This window comes from Haemorhous mexicanus, chromosome 11 (genome assembly GCF_027477595.1).
Source record: "Haemorhous mexicanus isolate bHaeMex1 chromosome 11, bHaeMex1.pri, whole genome shotgun sequence".
NCBI classification, from domain to species: Eukaryota; Metazoa; Chordata; class Aves; order Passeriformes; family Fringillidae; genus Haemorhous; species Haemorhous mexicanus.
The window spans coordinates 1554896-1575905 of record NC_082351.1 but is presented as its reverse complement, the minus strand read 5'-3'; the positions used below and the strand labels follow the sequence as shown (position 1 = coordinate 1575905).

Below are 21010 nucleotides of genomic sequence, written 5' to 3'. Positions count from 1 at the left end.
CTATTTGTCTGCATTTTTAAGCTTTGCTTTGGGGAAAAATTTCTGGCCAGTAGGCAGTTCTAGCCATGTTTGCAGTCTGGTGTAGGCTGGTGTGTCATTTCCTGGGAATCTTTTACTGCCAGCACCCATCAAATACAAGCAGAGCTTTCAAGGAAGTAGCTTTGCCACAAAGGTGAAACTCGTCTGTTATTTTTTGTTTCACTGGGTCTGTGCTTGTACAGCAGAGCAGACTGCTTCACCAAGCTTTTCAGGATGTGCCTTCATGCTACCAGAAGCCAAGTAATAAAGATCTCAGAACCATTCATTTTGCAAATATTAATGCTCCATCCTTGAGTTATTCTCTGGGGTTCATTTTGCCAGTGTTGAAGTACAAGTTTTGGCACCACAGAGCCAGACACAGGCATTTGGGATACTACACAGAATAAAACCCAGAATCTCACCTATAAAACTCCTACAGCATTAAATTAAAGAACGGTTGGCTTTTGTTTGGGGTGGAAATGGCTTTTCTTCAATACAATCTGCCTGGCTCCAGCATAACTGGAGATGTCTCTGAGCCTACAGGTAATTACCACAACAAAAATAGCATCCACAAATTAACTGCTGCTCCCAACTTCCTTCTCCCATTTGCCTCTAAGTCACACTCACATAATGCTGGAATCAGGGCTATTGCATAGGAGGAGGTAAAAGGAAAGCTGAGGAAGCGAGGATTGACATCCCTGGGAGATGGGGTCAGCAGAACTCCTGCAGGGAGAGCCCTCCCTGCTGGGCTGTGCCCGGGATGTGGGGAGCACACAATAGCCTGGCTATTCCAGCTGCTGAAATTGGAGCCGCAACGCCACTGGGACTGCCTGGGAATGCCTGGCCCACAGGGACCTGGGAGCATGGCTCAGACCAGGCTGGGTCCTGTGCCTGGTCTAGCTGCCACTGGAGATCAGAAACATGGCCAAGGCAGCAAACCCGGGGTGTTCAGTGCCTGGGATCCCCAGGAAACCTGTGTGTGGGAGCTGCTGGAGTCCTACCTTTCCCAGTGCTGCCTCTGCAGCAGCTGCTCTCAGTCGCAAAGGGTGGGGTGGGTGGGAATGCTGCTATGCTGAACCCAAACCCGTGTCACAGCGGGACATCGAGTGACAAGGGCTCAGCTCAAGGTCTGGCTGCTTAAGTCTTTCCCTCCTTGCAGGGGCGGCTCTCACACAAAGCGCAACGTTTGAACAGCAGGGTTGAAAATGATCCCTTTTCAGCTGAGTGAGACATTCATGTCTGAACCTGACAAGACTCCTGCTCACCCACACAGCAGCAGGCAGATTTTTACCAGAAGTACCGTTTGACTTCCCAGATAAAACACTTGTTTGATGTTTTTTTCCTTTCTTACGGCCCTAAAGAATATCATTTAGACAAACGTTTGACGAGCAGACGGTCCAACAACCTGCCGAGGTGCCTACTTGTATACTGCGAGCGACGGCAGCGCGGCAGCTCCGCGGTCCCGCCACGCAGGGCACCAAAGCCCAGCCCAGCCCCGGGGTGGACATGGGGACAGTGGGGCCACTCACCTTGCGCCCGGCCTCGTTGTTGTGCAGGTTCATGAGCGTCCTGGCGTTCTGCTTGATCTCCCGGGCGTCCACGAAGACCTTGGCGAAGCCGATGCCGTAGCGGATGTCGGCGGAGCAGCCGCCCCATTTCCAGCCCTCCTCCTTGTGGTACTGGCCCTGCTTCTCCTTGTCGCAGCCGCAGTCGCTGAGGTTGCCCTGTGTGCAGGCTGCCGTGATGGCGTGCGCCACGCCGGCCGCGATGATGGCGTAGGTGAAGGCGGCCTCCCTGCTCCCTGCAAGGCAGAACGGCCGTGAGCAGCGAGCAGGGGCACGGCGGGGGAATGGCAGGGGAACGGCAGGGCCTGTGGATGCACAGCACCGCCTGGAAGTGATGGAAACCTGCTCCATGAAGGGCAGTGTCTGTGGGCACACAGCACTGTAAACCTGCTCCATGAAGGGCAGTGCCTGTGGGCACACAGCACTGTAAACCTGCTCCATGAAGGGCAGTGCCTGTGGGCACACAGCACTGTAAACCTGCTCCATGAAGGGCAATGCCTGTGGGCACACAGCACTGTAAACCTGCTCCATGAAGGGCAGTGCCTGTGGGCACACAGCACTGTAAACCTGCTCCATGAAGGGCAGTGCCTGTGGGCACACAGCACTGTAAACCTGCTCCATGAAGGGCAGTGCCTGTGGGCACACAGCTCTGCCTGCTCCATGAAGGGCAGTGCCTGTGGGCACACAGCACTGTAAACCTGCTCCATGATGGGCAGTGCCTGTGGGCACACAGCTCTGCCTGCTCCATGATGGGCAGTGCCTGTGGGCACACAGCTCTGCCTGCTCCACGCACGGGGCCCTGCTCCATGGGACTGACCTGCTGCATGCTCATCCCTAAAGCAGCGGCTCTCCACGGGGCATGGGGAGATCAAGTGTAGTTCAGGCTGATGCCTTTGGAGTTTAGCTTTTATATGTTTCAAATCCTGTGCTGATCAATCCACAACTCTAAACTCCATACAGAGTGTTAGTTACTGTCTCCACGTTTTGATCAGACACAAAATCCCTCTAGGCCTGAAACTCAAGGACACCCTACAGCTTCGGGCCCTGAAAAGTATAAACAAAAATGAATGGGGAGGAGGAAACTGGGGGTAAAATCCTTCAATATCTGCAGATGTAATTGAAGAATTAGCACCTGATATATAAATGGGCCAAACTTATAATTGTCTAAAAAACTCGTGACCACCGTCCATCCTGGGTGCAGCCTCTGGGAGGCTTCTGGCTGCCCAAGGTGTCACTGTTAAAGGCCTTCAATAAATACCCACTGTATTCCCTTTACCTTGCCTAGCCTCTGTTCTAGGGGGCTACTCCAAGGCATCAAGGCAGCTTCATCTCTATATTTCCAGATGCTATTAGAAGTAGCAAACTAAACTCAAAACAAAAGGATGGGGTGGAAAATGTTGGAGGTCAAAAATAAAGAAAGAAAACAAAACAAAATAGGTGGGCTTGGGGGTTAAATTGTTAAAGCACCCATATTCAACCTTTTAAAAATTCAGCTCAGAAATAGGATTTTATTTAAAAATTTAATTCTACACTAAATTGTATTTTTACAGGACAACCACTTCTGTTTGACTTGTATTCTGAAAACATTGTAACTCAGCTGGGACGATTTTTTCACACTGCTGGTGTCAAAAACTTTTTTCAACATTGATGTCTATGCTGACTCAATGAAATAAGTCTTGGTTTAATTTAAAAATTTCTCATAAAATGAAGAAAAAAGCCTGACCTGTTGTAGGCACCGTGACCAGAGCAAGGTGAAGTAAGAGCCTCACCAGAGGACTGTGAGACAGAGGTTGGGCCAATATTACATTGTGCAACAAGGTCATAATGACAGGCTTCTGTTTCCTGGGGGGGGGGGGGGGGGGGGGGGGTTTGCTTTAAATCTAAGCTTTAATTTCTCTTTTTTGAAGTTTTGTTGCATCCTGGTGTGTGTATTTCCCACACGTGGACCCTGCAGGATCTGTGAGGCTTTGGGGGCCAGTTCAGCTGAGAGAGGGCCCTTCACAGCCTGAGGAGGTTTGCAGAGGTTGCCCATGTATGTCAAACAGCCCTTAAAAAATTTTGAATCTCCCAAACTGAGAACCTGTCCTACTCTTATTTATCCAATGACAAAACGCACCCTTGTTCAGTAGGATCAGAATCAGGCTCTTAATTAGGGAAGATCTGCTTCACTTCTCCAAGTGCTCCTCAGCTGAGTCCTGGCAGACCTCAGCTGCTGGCAAGGGTCTGTTACCCATGAAACAAGCCCACTTCTGCTGCTCATTGCATTTCACCAAAAAAAAAAAAAATCATAATTTGGGAAAGAAACCTTACAACACTTCAGCCTTGGCTGCATCCCTTTCATGTAATATGATCTGGATTTCTCTGCTTGTCTCTTTTGATGATAAATGTTCACTTCCTTATATCGAAGTAAAAAGGAAAACAAGATGACATAATCACAATCTTTTAATAGTCAACTTTGTGCCCTCTATTAGCAAAGGCAGTATTCCCTAATGCTGTAATGTGCTGCATTTATTAAGGAACTTAAGAAATATTAAGGAACAGTCAATTATCCGACTTTCTCAAAGGATTCCTTGTTTCTCCTTACTTAAACAAAAAAAAAAAAATCATAAAATTATTTGTTTTGACCATGGAAATTGCAGATGAAGCTTTCTAAAACTCTTGGCTTTTTATAAAAATCTGAATGTGGAAGAGAAATGCCAGGCTTTAGGTGTATTTGGAGTTGAGCTCCTCCTCCATTTTACACTCATCAACACCCTCACTATTTTAAGCACAACACTATGAAAAAGGCACTGGTAAACAGTGTACAATAAAAGTCCCACTTTATCTCTCAGAGAGCAGCACTGCATCACACCAGGTTTCTGCTCCACAAAGCAGCAAATGGGACATTGTCAAAGAAATATTTCTGAGTTGAATTTACATGTGGTTCTTTTTCCCCTTTGATTTTGATCAGATTACTTTTGTTCAGCACAAGTTATTTTCAAGATCTAGAACAAAAACCACTGGGAGATCACTTGAATCTGACATACTCAGCATTGTAGAAGCTGAGCACCTCTTTTGCTTTTTAGAAGGGAGAAAAATACAATGTAGAAAAAACAAAATTTTACAAGCAGAGTCAGAAGCCATCGTCAAGCTTGATCATAAATTACAATGCATTTAAGTTTGTCTTATTTGGGAGAAAATCTTAGCAGCTTTTAAAAACTCAAGTTTTGGAGATTACAAGGTAAACAAAGCAAGTGCCTAGAAGGATTGACCCAAGTAGGAAGTGCCTTGGCACTTGTGCAGTGGTGATAAAGTGATGTAGGTTTGTCACGTCTGCATCCAACTGTTCCTATTTTTTCATAAATGATTGACTTTTTAAGTCTCATTACCCTGGCCTGGCTCACAGAAATGCCAGCATGGGAGGGAAGCTCAGACCAGCCTGAGTGTCTTCTGTGACAGTGCTTGAGATCCCAGGGGTTTGTGCCCAAAGAGGGGAAGCTGAGCATGGGGGTGCTCCTGCCACTTTTGAGCAGAAATTCTACTCCCCTTCTTTGGATTTCAGCAGAGTTGAAATTCCTGGAGGATCTGAGGGGGAAACATGGCTTCACCAAGGTATGGCCAGGCAGCTGCTCCTACAGGTTAGGCAAAGGTGGAGAGTCACCTGTCACAGAATCATGGAATCCCAAATGGTTTGGGTTGGAAGAGACCTTAAAGCTCCTCTCATTCCACCTCTGCCATGGGCAGGGCATTTCCACCACTCCAGGGTGCTCCAAGCCCCGTCCAACCTGCCCTGGACGTGTACAAGAATTACAAGCCCTCCTTTCAGCTCCCAAATCACACATTCTTCTCCTTATCTCAGACAAACCATGGTAAACACTCCAGAGCTCAACTCCAAGCACTGGAACCTCTAGAGAAGGATCTGGCAGCAGTCAGAGCTTGCTCTGGCCATTCACAGGGCCGATGACCTGATAGGTTCCAGCCATGGCTCTGCTCCCTCACCCTCACCCAGAGCTCTCCCCAGCCCCAGCCAGTGCCTCAGTGCTGTGGGACCACCGGGGCTTCTCTCCAGGTGTTGGACAGAATATTCTCCTGCTTTTCCTGTGTTTTTCTGGACTGCAGCGAGGTGTGCAGCACACTGCAGCTCCATTTGCTCTGATGGCAGAGAGCTTGGCACTGATGGCTCCCAAAATTTCTGCAGCTCCATCTGCTGATGCAGATCCTCTCCCAAAGCACTGGAGTCCTGTCTGCAGACCCTGCACTGGGCAGGGCACCTTCCCAGGCTCTCTGTACCTGTGTCTGAGCTCTGCACAGTCAGGCACCACCCTGGGGTGCCAGCTGTCTCAAGGGGAAGCACTGAGAGGGTCCCAGGTGGGTACAGACACAGGTATTAGCAGGGCAGCTTCTCTCCTAACACTGAGCACAGTTATACACACCCCGTGCACACCTCAGAGCCTTAATTCTGCAAACACTCACTGCATGCCTCTGAGTTTGGATATGAATGTTTGCCAGACTGGGTTTGGGCTGATCAGCCTGTCTACCAGCTGCACAGACTGGTCTGCATTCGGCTTTTAATTTAGCTAACTTCATTTGGGTTTAAGTTTAATCTTTAAATTGTAAAACTTTGTAAAAACTTGATTCACACAGATTAGAAATGTGAACTTATTCTTTAAAAGAAGTGCAATACCTTGATGTTGTTTGGGAAACAAAGCTTGAGACTGCAAAATGCAGAGTGGATTTACTTGCAGGAAGTCAGTAGGTGCTCAGCAGTTTGGGATCTAAGGGTGCTTCTAAAAAGCCTGTCCTGCCCTATCAGTCCACCTCATAAATTGACTAAGCTGTGAAATAAAAGAGAGACAAATTTCTGTTTATCTCACTGAAAACATGGGTTGTATTTTCTGCAATTTAAAGCCAAAGGGTCAGAGAGGGAGTTATCTGCAGTGACATGAGCTGAAATATGATTGGGAAAATATAAAGATGGAAAACACAGCATACCTTGCCAATTATGTGCCACAGCAAACATTACTCCTCATCTCTCTATAGAGGCCATAACTCACAGCCTGGAAAAACACAGAGCAGAACCCATCCCCTGCCTGCTTTGGGCTTTGCCTCCTCCTTCTTTGGTAGACTACAAATGGTCTGCCAGGATATTTTATTTTCATTTTTCTTTACTCTAGCACGAATGATTAATAAGAATGGTTGCTTAAAAAAAAATCATTGAAGTATTCTCTTCCTAATTTTTTCCTCCCCCTCTGTACAAAGTTTGGGGGGGTTCATGTCCTAAAATATTGTATTCAGTTGGAATTAAAAGGATGGTTACCTATAAAACAGCACTGTGGCTTTACAAAGATTAGTACAAATAAATAAAATACAGAGGGGCTTTAAGACGTATTCAAGAAGTACTCTGGGGGTTTAGGCCCTGCCCACTTTCATGAGCTGAAGTTCCTTTCATTGACACATGAAACTCTTGCAGAGGAAACACTCCAGTTAAAGTGATTATTTCTGAAAATACCCTCTTTAAATTTAAAAAGTTACTACTCAAGACATGTGCACTGCAAAAATCAGGGCCATTATTTTGGAGTTCAATAAGTCTCCCTTTTTCAGGGGTCTCTGATCCCCCTGACTCAGCCCTCCTGGGAAACCCTGCCCTTTCCACAGGAGATCTCCCACCTTCCCAATCAGATGCAATCTCTCTGTTCCTCTGGAACAAGTACTCACAAGACACATCTGAAGGCAGGTATGAAAACCTTGTGATGGGAATTCCAACTGCAGTGACCTTGGGGCAATGTTTTATCTTGTAGTGACAGTCCCTGCTGAGAAAGATTGACTTTTTGGCATAAAGCAGCTTTGGATGATCAGGCCATATTTCAGCCTGGCCTCTGTTTTGCCTGCAAATTATTGTTCTCTTGAAAGACACTGACAGTAAAAACTGGTGGTAGGGGCTGGAAACCTAGCACAGAAATTCAGACTCTGACTTCACCTGACTAGATAGCAAGACTCCCGTTAATTACATATTTTTTCTGTGCATCTTGGGGGCCTCCTAACAGCAGTGGTTGAGAAAACAGAGTACTTCTCAAACTTTCTTCTAAATATTGACCAAACCACATAGTGCAGCAGCACTCAGAACTTTGTTTCCCACAGAGCTGGGCAGGTAATCTTCCATGCAATACAAAAACAAGGAGGGTTTTCCTGCCAGAGTTCCAGGAGTGTTTGGACATGGCTCTCAGGGATGAACAGGGTGGGATTGTTGGGGTGTCTGTGCAGGGACAGGGCTGGACTCTGTGACCCCTCCGGGTGCCTTCCAGCTCAGGAAATTCTGGGATTCCACCAGTGCTTGTTCACTTGGTCTGTTATTCTGGAATTCAAACTATCAGACCTTAAAACCTGGCACGAGAGACTACAGCAGTGTTTAAAATCAAAATGCTCCCTGAAATGATTGAAGATTACATCTGTTCTTTAGCACACCTGTACTGGGATGTTTTCACAAGTGTTTGTCTATAACATAGTGACAATATAAAGATTTACTCATAACTTTCCTGTTAATTTTTGTGTTAAACCTACCCAGCTAGAGAGGAAAATGTCCTAGATCTTCTTCTCTTTTCCATACCAGCAGGAGAGCTGACAGCTCAGAACAGGTTAGTGAAGGCTTTGCCTTGTAGAACTGTTGCCATTTGTTTCAATAGGCAGGAGTGGGAGTGTCCCTCTTCCTTTACATTGGTTGAAGCCATAGAAGAAATGTTGATTTTAGTACCTGGCAAATGAATCACTGCTAATTCAGTCAAGTGCAGAGCCAAGAGTGCAGTGGATAGAGGAAAGCCAGCAGACTCTCCTGGTTTAGTGTGTGCCTCAGGGCAGCCCAGGATGATCCCGGAGCCAAAGGCATCGGGCACAGCGTGCAGAGCTGCTGGGCTGCCCTGCTGTGTTCATCAGCTTTGGGACCAGCCTGTCTATGGGGATTCTTCTTCTGATTTCAGCTTTCCTTATTCCCAAGATTAATGTCAGGTGGGTGAAGCATCAATCTGATTGTACTGAAGCATTTTACAGGGTAGAAGAGAGCAAAGAATTGATGCATTTTAGTAAGGCCAGGATGAAGTCATGGCTGAACGGTTTTGCTGAAATGCTCCTTGCCGACCACCACTCACATCTCAGGACTCCCTCCATCCTCCCCCCTGCTGGGTCCTTGCAGCCTCTGCAGGGCTCTTGTGCCTCTCTTCTCTCAGGTCTGTCCTGAGGAGTCTCCACTTGGCCATGTCCCTCTGTGGAAGTGCAGTCAAACAGTTTGTACCACTTCACTTTCTTGTTTAACAGTGCCTGTGCTGCTCACTTGTGGCAAAAGGAGATGGGTTTTTCCACCCTATGATGCCAATGTGGTGGTGTCCTCCAGATCCCATTAAATGTAGTTGTGTCCCAAGGCAGTCCTTTGAGACACCAGCAGAGTCACTGCTGGCCACCTGCTCACAAGGTTGCATCCTGCAAAACTGGCCCATGAGGCACCTGATGGAAAGCCTTTGCCACAGCTCTCACTCTTCCTGTGATCCAGCAGAGCTCAAATCTGATTTTCAGACTCTATCAAAGGCATCTCTGGCTGTTCAGATCCTTAGGCTTGAGGCACATTTCACCTGAAGACAGACAGGCAGGAGGGTTTTGGCCTATCTGCATTAAAAACGTTGGTTTTGATTGTGGCCGTCCTCAGGAACAGAACTGCTGACCACCATGGCAAATATATTTGGTTTCAAGTGTGTCCATAATTGCAGCGTTGCGTCATCTCCACGGTTATTTTAGAAATTCTCTCTGCCACTCTACATTATTAATAAAGTGTCTGTGGAATGGTCTAGAAAAATTGTCCCTGTGTCGATCTGGACTCCATCACTCCCTCTGGGACTGGAGCAGAGCAATCTGATGGCATTTGGTGACTTCTCTTTGTGCTCCTGGCACTGCTGTCACCAGCTGGAGCGGGGTTACATCCACAGGGTGTCGGGAGGGGACAATCTCTCTTTGGAAGGGCAAAGCAGTTAAAATGACCCAGGAAATGGAGAGTGAGTGCTGGGCACTGATTGGGAGCTCGCTGTCACCAGCGGGAAACTCAAGCCCGTGAGCACAAAAATGCTCTAAGATGAATTCAAAGAGTTTCTCACTGCACCTCTACAAATAAACTCTACAAATAAACTGCACAAATAAACTATCACTTCTCTGGATGATTAATTGTATGTGACTCTTAGCTACACAACAGCAGGGCCAGGAGGGGACTCGCCCTGAAGGGCAATAAGAGAATTTAAATAATTGCAGTACATTTGCATAACATTCATAGAATAGATTACCCAGCAAGGGCAAAAGTAAAGAAAGCTGGAACTGAAGATGTGACTTGGTGTGCCATCAAAGCTGTGGGCTGGGAAATAGATCACACGATGCTCTGGTACCTAAGGGATCTTGTTTGTAAGGACTGACAGCACAAACCCCATTTCCAACAGGCGTTACTCGGGCACATCCTCCCAGGCTGCTGTGAGCCCCTGCTGGCTGCACCCACCCCTCAGGGTCATGGTCAGGATAGCCACACCACTGTCACCCTGGAGTCACCTCCTCGTCGCAGAGCAGCCCAGCAGGGCCACTCCAGAGGCAGAGGAAGGCTCGAAGAGACAGAGGGATGAGCTCACCTGTGGCTGACTTTATTGTGAATGGCAGGACAAAGATGCCCTGCACTCTCCAGGCAATAACTTCTGGGTGCCATTGCCTGAAAGGCACAGTCAGTTCTTAAATGCCAGGGAAGGGACTGGTGTGCTCAGGGCTGTTGGAACAGTATTTTGGAACACACCTTGTCAAGGGCTAATTAAAAAAGCATCGAGGGTACATTATCCTCACCAAATGGTAACCTGGGCTGTTCTGGTGCTCTGTCACCTTGAAACACTTCCTATAGGGCTTCATAGTCCTTCATGTCCCACATCTCTCTTTCCTTTTCAGAGTAGGGCCCTCTGGCCTGTTCTCCTGTTTTTGGGCACCAAATTTGACTTATGGATTTATGGACATAGGTTGCACCCTTTTTAACCAAGGAGAATATTGTTTCTCTGGATGGTAACCTGGAACACATCCTGGCAGAGTTCCTTGGGAAAGAGCAAGAGATGCCTTTTCTCCACAGCCATAGAAAGATGAGCTGTGTCAGATGTTCAGAGTTTCTATACCTGCTGATGGGCAAGAAGCAGAGGACCAAGGAGACCACCTGAACAGGAACAGTTTCACTAAAATATTTTGTGGTGTTTGAGAGCCTGAGTAGTTTTATCCTTGAGACCACAGGAATGTCTGTGCAAAAGAAGAATTCACCATTGGATTTCAACCCTCTGTGATTTTTACCAAAGTTTACTTTAAAAATAACATGTATGACCTGTTTAAATTTGAGGGGTTTGTTATTCTTTAAATGATTTTTATGGAGTTTTGTAATTTGGATGCCATTCAACTCCTGACTGTGTTCTGAAACCAAGGAAGAATTCGCCCTATCCATCTTAGCCTCATAATGGATAGATAGAACATATTAAGAGTTATCACCTCAAAGACAGATCAAAGTCTACTTCCTTTGATATTGACTTTCTTTAAAAGGACCTAAATATAACCTGCTAGCTAAATAATTCAATTTTCGGAGGGAGAGAAGGAACTGAAAGCATGTTTACACAACAGACCACAACAACTCTGCAATTTTCTAATTTCTGGGAGAAGAAAACTCCTTCTCACATTTTCTGTTTAAGGAAATGTTACTCTTGAACTAAAAGAGCCCAAACCTGCCAGCCATCCAAATGGACTCTTCACTGACAGAACTGGCAAACACTTGCCTGCATCGCTGACAGGAAGGGCTCAGCTCAAGGAACAGGAACAATAAGCTAACTTGAATAAATGGTCCATTTTCAGATGTTTCCCAGTGTTGTGCAGAGAGTTTTTTACCTTGTCTGCTTAAGCCACTCTGATTATCAAAGGTTTTGAAAGGCAGGGTTTCCAAACCGAGCAGAGTTCTTCTCTTCCTGCTCTTCCCTTACCTAAGTTCTGGAGAACACCTACCAGTGTGCACTGCTGTGGTAAAACACACACTCAGTGTTCCCAGGGGCTCCAGAGCACAGTGGCAAGGCTGCACCTCTGTGTTTCATGGCAGTGCCAGGAATGAGGGCCTGGGACAGATCCTGCCATGGGACTGAGCAGTGCCTGGGGCCAGCCCATCCAGGGCTCCCTCACAGCTGCTCAGGACTCCCCTGGCCCCTGTTCTCTGTGCTAGCTGCTCTCCTCATGAAACATCCACGTTTTCTACCATGCTAAGCATTGCTTGATGGAGTTTCTGGGTTTTTGCAACTTCATTTTACATGGGGAAGAGACTGCAAACCACAGATCCTTCTGGACGTGGAATGCAGTGCTGTGAGCTTTCAGTAGTGGCTCTAAAAAAGACTAGCCTGTATTTGGAAAACACATTCCTTGGTCTTTGCATTTTAAGTGGAATCAAAGAAACGTTGGGTAAATTTCACTACAGCAGAATGGGGTCATGAGAGTTTTAATCAGCCCCATTTCTTCGGGTATTTATATTAGTTATTATTAATACCGCTTTAGTTCAGAATTTGCATATATTTTGTACTGCTGCAATAACTGAAAACATGGAAAATGGAAGTGGGATCTTCTGTCAGTTGATTGGTTCAGCGTTTGTGAATGCCCTGACATCCCAAAGCAGAACACACCCACTCTTCCTCGTGGCACAGAGGCACAGCTGCTGTGGAAGGATTTTGTGTGCTGGGAATTTCTCACAGCAAGACTGATGGCTGTGCCTGGGTCCCACCAGGCACAAACATCAGGCCAGTATCCCTGGGGGTGTCTGCGCCCCACAAGTGCAGTTCCCGCTCTGCTCAGCGTTCTGGCTCTCGCTGCTGCCTTCAGCAAGAGCCAGCCCCCTTTTCCCCGTCCCTAGGAACATGAATCAGGTCCCGTGCACACAAACGGGAAGCTTTTTGGAGAGGATTTCAGAGAGCAGGGCTGTGAAATAGCGCGGTGGGAGCTGGCACACATGGGAGTGGAGGCAGGTGCCCTGCCGGGAGGGAGCAGGTCGGCAGTGACAGCACAGCGCCCAGATGCCCACACTCGCAGTGCCCGTCCTGCCCGTCGCCAAGCCCGGCAGCCGTGCCCGTGCCACCCCCGGTGCCCGCCGTGCCCTCGGGCGGGCGGCAGCAGAGCCGAGAGCACGTACCCACTTTGAGCTCCTTGCCGAAGACCGTCCGCTCGCCCAGGGCCGAGCAGTTCCAGCGCCCGTTGCGGAACTGGAACTGGCACTCGTTGATGCCCATCTGGGACCCTTCCCCGATGACAATGATCGCGTCGGGCCTGCTCTGGCAGATCGCCCGCTGCCGGGGGGCGAGCCCCGGGATCTTGTTACAGATGATGCTGGCTCCCAGGGCCACCACAGAGGAGAACCCCCTGCAACGACAAGACACCGGCGGTGGCTGAGGGCAGGCTGGTCCCGGAGGCAGAGCAGCCCCCGCTGCCTTCCCGTGCTGCGGCTCCGGCGCTGGCAGGTGCCCCGGAGAGCGCCCGCCTTTTCCCTGGAGCTGCCCTCTCCCCGTCCCTCTCTCCAAGCCGAGGCAGAGATCGGCAGCGCGCGGGCTCCTGCCAAAACAGGACCGAACTTCCTCCTTCCAGAATTAAAGCGCGTTGTCTGCCCGGGCCGCGCACTGGCAGAGGGCTGGGAGGGCTTTCCCAAACCTGCCGAGCAGTTGGAGGAGAGAGGGAGAGAAGGAGAGAGGGAGGGAGGGAAGCAAGGGAGGGGGACAACCCACGCTCCCTGCCCCGGGGCCGCGCCGCCTCCTCCCGCACCCAGCGCACCTGGCCGGGGATGCTGCGGGTCCGGAGCGCCGCCGCCCTCCCTGCGCCCCTCCCGGGGCGGGCGGCATTGTACCCCCGGGCGGCAGCGGCCGAGGGATGTCCCTGCGGGAGGCGCGGGCAGGTAGCGGCTAGGCAGCGGCCGGGGCACGGGACACCCCGCACCTCGCCGCCGGCCGGGCTGGGGAAGGGCCGGCTGCCCGGGCATCTCCCCGGTGTCCCTTCCCGGCAGGGACCGCCGCCCGGCCCCTCGCAGCCCCGCACATCGCCGGGGCCGCCGCCTCACCCCGCTAAAGGGTCGCTCCGAGGTGCGCTTTACCTCTCTTTTGAGAAATAATCGTGATCTCCACCATCATCACTCTTTTTTTTTTTTTTTTTTTTGAGACTTCTCGAGTTAAATAGTAACAGGTCTGGGCAGGTTGTGCTGAGCGCGAAAGAGAGCGCGATTGTTATAAAGGAAAGAAAAAGAAAAGTTACTTACCCAATCTTGATATACACAATCCCCAGGCTCAGGAAGATGTGGAAGATCCAGCGCCTTGTTTTCCTGTTCATATTCCTTGCTTGCCGTGGCTCAGACCAACACGCGAAACGATGCCCGGTGCGCTGGAGCCGGGGCCGCTCCGTCCCTGGCGGTCACGGCCGCCCGGCCGAGCGGAGCAGCCCCCGCCGTGCCCCGCAGCGCCCGCGGCTCCGCGCCGAGCCCCCGCCGCCTCTGAGCATGGCCCCGCCGGGGCTGCGCTCCGCCCGTGCTGCCGGCCCCGCTGCGGCCGCGGGCGCTGTCCGAGAGCGCGGGGCTGGACGGGCTGCGGGGTCCTGCAAGCGCCAGCCGCGTCCCCACCTTCGGTGTGAATTGGCTCTCTCTCTTCTTCACACAACACCCCCCCCCCCCTTTTTTTTTTTTTTTTCCTCTCTTTCTCTCTTTTTCAGCTACTTGGGCGTGTTCTCTAAAGGAGGGAGTTGTCCAGCCGGGGCGGGGGGGGGGGGGGGGGGGGACAGCAAGGCGGGGAGGTGAGCAGGAGGGGAACAGGAGCGGCAGACGGATCACCTGCCTGCGGGCAGGCTCAGCGCGATCCTCCTCCTGCGGGCACGGCCCGGGGGAACGCGGCGGGGGCTCCGGGGGGTGTCACCGGGGGACGCCCCCGGGGCTGGCCCCGGCCCGCCGGGCGGCATTGGGGGCCCGCACCCCGCGCTGCTCCGCGTCGGCAGCGGGGCCGCAGCTTTGACTGCGCGCTCGCCGCCCGCTCGCCGGGGCCGCCGAGCACCTGGGGCCGGTTTTATGCGTTTGTCCCGACGCTCCTCCTCCCGGTCTGCCTCCCGCGTGTCGCGGGCTGTCCCGCAGCCTCCCGGTCCCCGCGCCGAGGTGAGCCCCGGGCGGCGGCAGCAACCCCGGAGCGGCGCCCCGCCCGCACCGGGGGGCGAGGCGGCACTGGCAGGTGCGGGAGGGGGTCGAGAGGGAGCCCCGTGTGCCCGCAGTGACCTCCCCGCCGGTTCTGTGGCCGATCCTTCAGTGACAGGGCAGGGCTCGGTCCCCGTGGCGGTGGGCGCACGTCCGTGTCCGCGGTCCGAGCCCACGCTGGGGGCGGCCCGGGGGCTGCGGCCGCCCGGGAGCTCCGCGGAGCCGCCCGCCTGCCTCGGGCGGGGACGCCGGCTCGGCCGGGAAGAGGATCCCGGCTCCTCGTTGCGGGAATTTACACGGATATGGTGACTATTTTATTATCCACTTAAAATATTTCAAACAGGGAGGTTACCTAAATGATAACAGGGGTGTGGTGCGGGAATTGTTCTGCTGATAATGTTTTTATGATGACAGAAACACGATGACAGGATTCCTCAGCGTCCCTCGGAGGAGCCGGGGCAGAGCCCCTCGAGGAGCCGGGCTGGAGCCCCTCTCGCGGGGCAGCGGCCGCACGGACCCCCTGCTCGAACCACCGCAGGGGGGTCCGAGCGGGGCGCAGCCGGTCCTGGGGGTTGGGCCAGGTCCGTCCCTGCCGACTTCCCGGGGCAGGGAAGGGGTGTCCCAGTCCAGCTCTCCATCGCTCCGCGTTGCCCGGTGCGGCGGATGATTCCCATCACCTTGGCGCCCCGCAGCCTCTCCGTGCAGCCGGGCCGTGCTTCCTTCCCACTGCGCCCGGAGCCAGCGGGCGGCCCGGCCTCGACCCGGGACGGAGCACGGAGCGAAATGCGGGGGTGCGGGGGGTGGGAGTGCAGGACTACGGGGTGCGGAGTGCAGGGTTCGGGGAGTACAGGGTTCGGAGGGTGCAGGGTGTGGAGCGCAGGATTTCGGGGGCTCTATTCGGGGTTCGGTTCGGGTGCGGAGGAGCCGCGAGCCCCGCGGGCAGCGCCCGTCGCAACCTCTTAGTCAGAGCGGCACCTGGCGAGCACGGCCGGAACTGCAGGCGCGGAGAGCGCAGCGGGGAGAGGGGAAAGGGGAGAGGAGAAAGGGGAGAGGGGAGAGGGAAAAGGGGAGAGGAGAAAGGGGAGAGGGGAGAGGGAAAAGGGGAGAGGAGAAAGGGGAGAGGGGAGAGGGAAAAGGGGAGAGGGGAAAGGGAAAAGGGGGAGAGAGAAAAGGGGAAAGGGGGAGAGGGGAAAGGGAAAAGGGGGAGAGGGGAAAGGGGGGAAGGGGGAGAGGGAAAAGGGGAGAGGGGAAAGGGGGAGCGGGGAGAGGGAAAAGGGGAGAGGGGAAAGGGGGAGCGGGGAGAGGGAAAAGGGGGAGAGGGAAAAAGGGGAGAGGGGAAAGGGGGAGCGGGGAGAGGGAAAAGGGGGAGAGGGAAAAAGGGGAGAGGGGAAAGGGGGAGCGGGGAGAGGGAAAAGGGGGAGAGGGAAAAGCGGGCAGCAGCGGGCAGCCCTCAGCACCTCCAGGGCATTTGGAGCGGTGTAATAAAGACTCCCAGCCCTGGAGCACACCCAGCACCAGGGACAAGAGGATGGACCAGAGCCCATAGGGGTGAGTAGAAGGCAGCAGGTATTGATGAGAACAAATTCAAGGCTTGAAGCAGGTCCTCTTTGGGTGGGGAAACCCCCCAGCAGACTAAAGTGCCATTAGGAGGCAGCAGAAAGGCCGTGCTCCACTCCCCTCCGTCAGCACCAGGGAACACGCTGTGGGTGCTGACAGAGCTGTGCTCGCTCCAGTGCCACGAGCAGGGGGAGACAGGGACAGGTGAGCAACAGCCAGAGCTTTGGGAACCTGGGAGAGCTGCCCTGCCCAGACCCCACAGGCTCCTACAGCAAACACATCCGCAGCTTTTATGGTTCATTCTTCTGATTATTTTTTTCCTTTATATCTGATGTGGAAGCTGGTGATGATCAGTATCATTCAACGTCAGCTGTTTAACACAGCACACTGGTTTGGGACAGGTCAAGGATGAGCAAACTGCTTTCTTGGGGTTCAGGAAAAGTGGAGAATGGCAAACTTTCCTGAAAAAATAACTTACTGGACTAATCAATGACTTTCTTTTACTCTGTTCATTCCTAAAAAAGTTGTGACCTAGATGCATTTGAAGCATACATAAAATAACATTCCTATGCAGATTACAGGAGGTAGTTTGGCTTGTTTGGCAAAGTTTCTCAGGCTTTTTAATAATTTTTAAAATGCTGTAGATCTTGAATAATCCTTTCAACCACAATGTCTTTCGAGTGGTCTGTAGTAACAGTAATCCTTACCTACCATTACAGGATCTGCATATCCACCTTCCTTTTTAACACTGTGTCTTCATATCTATTACTTCTAATAAATATATTCTAATATCTGCATAATAAAATCAATATGAGGCATTGTGATAATTGATTCTACTTCTCTTTAGAGTAATAAGTTACAGGCAAGTTGGTAAATTAACACAAAATTTAGAATAACAATTAGAGATTAATGACAGAACAGTAGGAATCAGGAAACTGGCTGTGGCAAGAGAAAATAACTCAAAACCATGCTCTTAAAAGGATTTAAGAGAAATCCCAGAGCTGGTGGCAGGAGGAGGTTTGGCTCTGCTGCTCCTCCCAGTGCCCGAAGGGGAGGCTGGAGGGGGCCTTTGACAACGGTTAGGGGTGACAGGCCAGGAGAGAATGGCCTGAAGCTGAAGAAGGCCAGCTTTAGATGGGATTTTGAGAGGAAATTCTTCCCTGTGAGGGTGGACAGGCCCTGGCACACGGTGCCCAGAGCAGCTGTGGCTGCCCCTGGATCCCTGGCAGTGCCCAAGGCTGGTTGGACACTGGGGCTGGGAGCAGCCTGGGACAGTGGGAGGTGTCCCTTCCATGGCCAGGGCTGGAAGATGATCATAAAGGTCCCTTCCCACCCAAAGCATTCCATGATTCCCTGCTGCCTTGCAGTTTCTGATCATGCCCAGAGCCATGGGGCTCTCCTGCCTCTCCTGAGATGGTCAGTGCTATGAGAAACACACCCCAAGCAGGGCAAATAGTTTTTTCCAGATACAATCTCTCTGCTCTCACCTTTTACTACCCATGTCTTTATTTAGCAGCAGCAACGTTCTTCTGAACAAAGCCTGGGCCCAAGCTGCACCCTGGAGCCATCCATCACTTGTTGCCACAATGGTGTTTCTATTGTTAATTGTTTGTCAGGGCAGCTTTTTGGGGTTAGACAGTGCAGTGATTTAGTACGGCAGCTAATCAGCTCTGAAAATGTATTCTCAAAATAAATTAGATCCAATTAAAAAAAAAAAGCTTGGAAAGTCTATTGGTCTGGATATAATCCTTTGGGACTGCTGAGCTCCCTTATGAAGCCACAGCTGGGTGCAGGAGCTGCAGAGGCTCGGGGCTGCTCTGCTCCCATGGAGCTGGGTGAGGAGATCTGCACAGCACACACTGCTCTGTGTGTGCTTCTGGGCAGGGTTATTAATGGCTCATTTTTCATAAGCATAAAGAAATACAAGAAACATCCCCATCTAAAATGAAAAAGAAAGGTTGCCTGTCTTTTTTTTTCTTTTTCTCTTTTTTTTTTCTTTTAAGATGGCTTCTGATAACAGGAATTCACAAGGGAAAATGTGGTTAAAAGCCCATTTTGTAACTAGATCCTAGATGCACATACCATCAATACTCCAACTCTGGCTCCCTTTTATCAGGCTAATCATAACTGCACTGTTTTGTTGTCAAAACATCTCCTGTAGGAGTCAGACCAGAGAGTCCTTTTAGTAGCAAAAATGCGAGGTTAATGTACCAACTCTCCCTGTATTAAGAATCTCCTGCTTTCTAAAAGTGCAAAAGTGGGAAAAAAAGATACAATAAATAAATAAATAGCATTCACAAAGCCAGGTAGTTTCCTGGGCTCTCCTTGGCCCACTCCTGGTACATGCTGCCATCAGCAGCCAGGTGATTGCTCAGCTGCCATGGGGCTGCAGGAGAAGCACCCAAGGCTGCAAAGCTGCTCCCTAGTGAAGCCCATGAGGGGCAGAGCCAGGCAGGCTGAGAGCTGCCTCCATGCCTGGCAGGATGAGCCCAGCTCCTGCCCTGGCCCAGGGCAGCCCTGTGGCAGTACCCAGTGCCTGGTGCCCGCCGTGATCCGTCACCTCCCACCGCCTGCTCTGGTGGCACAAACGCTGCTGAGCTCAGGACAGCACTTAGAGAGCCCGGGACAGGGTGGCACCCCCTGGGAAGGCAGCTCTGCCCCCATCCCAGCCAGGGGAGCCCCCCGAGGCAGGCACAGGGACATCCCACAGTTGCACCCAGGGAGCAGGAGGAGTTCGGGCAAGCACAAGTGCCTGGCACCTGATTACTTGCAGCTTTGTCTAATTAGCAACTGATGGGCTCAGAGGGCTGTGGGGGCAGGATGGGGAGGGGGATGGATGATCAGAAGCCAGTAGAAGATTTGGGATGAGGAAAGAGGTGCCCTGATTGGAGCATTTAGGGTTTTACTGGCTCTTCAGTGGTGTGGAAGATGCAGCTGGTTTGTGGTGTAGGGCTGTCCAGCAGCAGGCAGGCTCTCCTCTGCCACAACCTCCAACACATCTTTTGGCTCTTGGAGCTGGACATGGCCTCAGAAGCTCCTGAAAACCTGGTCTGTGAGTCCAGGCTTTCCCTGGGTTTGAGTTTGCTCAGACTTTTTAATCCAAGTACCAGTAAAGGAATACTTTACATCCAAACCAAAGTAATGGCTTGTGAAACTGCTCCAAGCTGAGCTGCTGAGCTCCATCCAGCCTGGTTTCTCAGAAAGGATCATATGGTTCTGTCTGAGAGCTGAGGATGTCTGTATGAAGCCATGACCATCAACTCTAAAAACCAGTGGCAAAACCCTCTGGAGAACCTGGAGGTTGTTCCTGTGCTGTTCTGCCAATCCCTCTGTCTGTCCCTGTGCTGCCTCTGGAGCAGCTGTGGCTGCACCCCGTGGTTTCCCTGGCTCCTCTGGCACATCCAGGCTCACCCTGGGCTGGTGCTGGGGCTGGATCCCAAACTGGGATTGGGATTGGGATTGGGATCAGCCCTGCTGCCCTTCAGGCTGTGTCCCCCTCCCCTGGTACCACCTGGAGTGCCTGGAGTTTGGACCCTGCCTTGCTGCACACACCGGGGAAGGAGCTAATCATTAATACACATGAAGAACATTCTCTCTTCAACAGGAATGCTCAACATCAGTAGCAGAACTGGAGAAATAAACTTCTTTTTGCCAGTCATTTGGTCTGCACTGTCTGCTCCCTCAAGCACCGTGTGTCACTGGGTAGCCACTGCACATCACTCAGTGGCTGCTAGATCTACAGGGGCTGATTTCTTTCTTTTTGTTTACCCTTTATTCCCTGACAGGCAGAAACACAGCTATTTGTTCACAGGGATGATGCTCATCCAGACTTTTTAAAATTATTCATTTCCTGCACAGCTGCTTTGGGAGACTTTCCTGATTCTACCCCCCCCATAATGTGTTACTTGTTGCAAACACACTGTGGAATATCTGGTATTTGCAAAAAAATAATATTCCTTCATTATCACAACATGCACTTAGACAAACACTATTTTTGCTTTTTTTTTTTTTTTTTTTTGAGACATGACATTTCCTTTCCATGTTTATTAACGGACACAAGAGTGAAAAGGTGAACTGTCAAAGCAGACTATTCATTGCCAAAGAAAGGTCTTAAACACCGTGGATGTGATCCAGAAAACATGACACAGTCTTGCAGGCAGTGTAAAAACCAGAGAGCTGTGGATGCCATTAAAAGAAGGTTCCAAAGCCATCAGGGTCTTCCCAAGGCTACAGGGAGGTGGAGCAGCAAGAGCACGAGTGGAGGGAAGGGAGCTGGGCTGAAGAACTGGGTGTGGATGGGCATCCTTGCTGCCTGTGCCAGCTGGGCTCGGCCCTGAGCTCCTGCAGGAGCCTTTCGGTGACAAAACCTGCTGGGAACCAGGGACTGGCCACGGGAAAAGCTGAGCCCTGGCAGCTGCTCCGGCAGGGGGGCAGGGGGAGGGGGGCAGGAGGAGGAGGAGGCAGAGCTGTGCTGGGCACTGGGCACTGCAGGAGCACTGGGCACTGCAGAGCTGGGAACTGGGCACTGCAGGAGCGCTGGCATTCCAGGGACACTGGCACTGCAGAGCTGGACACTGGGCACTGCAGGGACACTGGGCACTGCAGAGCTGAGCACTGGGCACTGCAGGTACACTGGGCACTGCCACTGCAGGGACACTGGGCACTG

At 51.4% G+C, this 21010-nt stretch overlaps 1 protein-coding gene across 1 annotated transcript in view; it reads right to left on the bottom strand.

The window, feature by feature from the left end:
- Window positions 1-14064, bottom strand: part of WNT7A (Wnt family member 7A) — a 34979-nt gene extending 20915 nt beyond the window's left edge. The window contains exons 1-3 of the mRNA XM_059856049.1: window positions 13873-14064; window positions 12763-12989; window positions 1548-1819 (exon numbers count right to left, since the gene is read on the bottom strand). Coding sequence (XP_059712032.1) covers window positions 1548-1819; window positions 12763-12989; window positions 13873-13943 — 570 coding nt within the window. The 5' untranslated portion in view covers window positions 13944-14064. The remainder of the gene's footprint in view (window positions 1-1547; window positions 1820-12762; window positions 12990-13872) is intronic.
- Between the last annotated feature and the right edge of the window lie 6946 nt (window positions 14065-21010).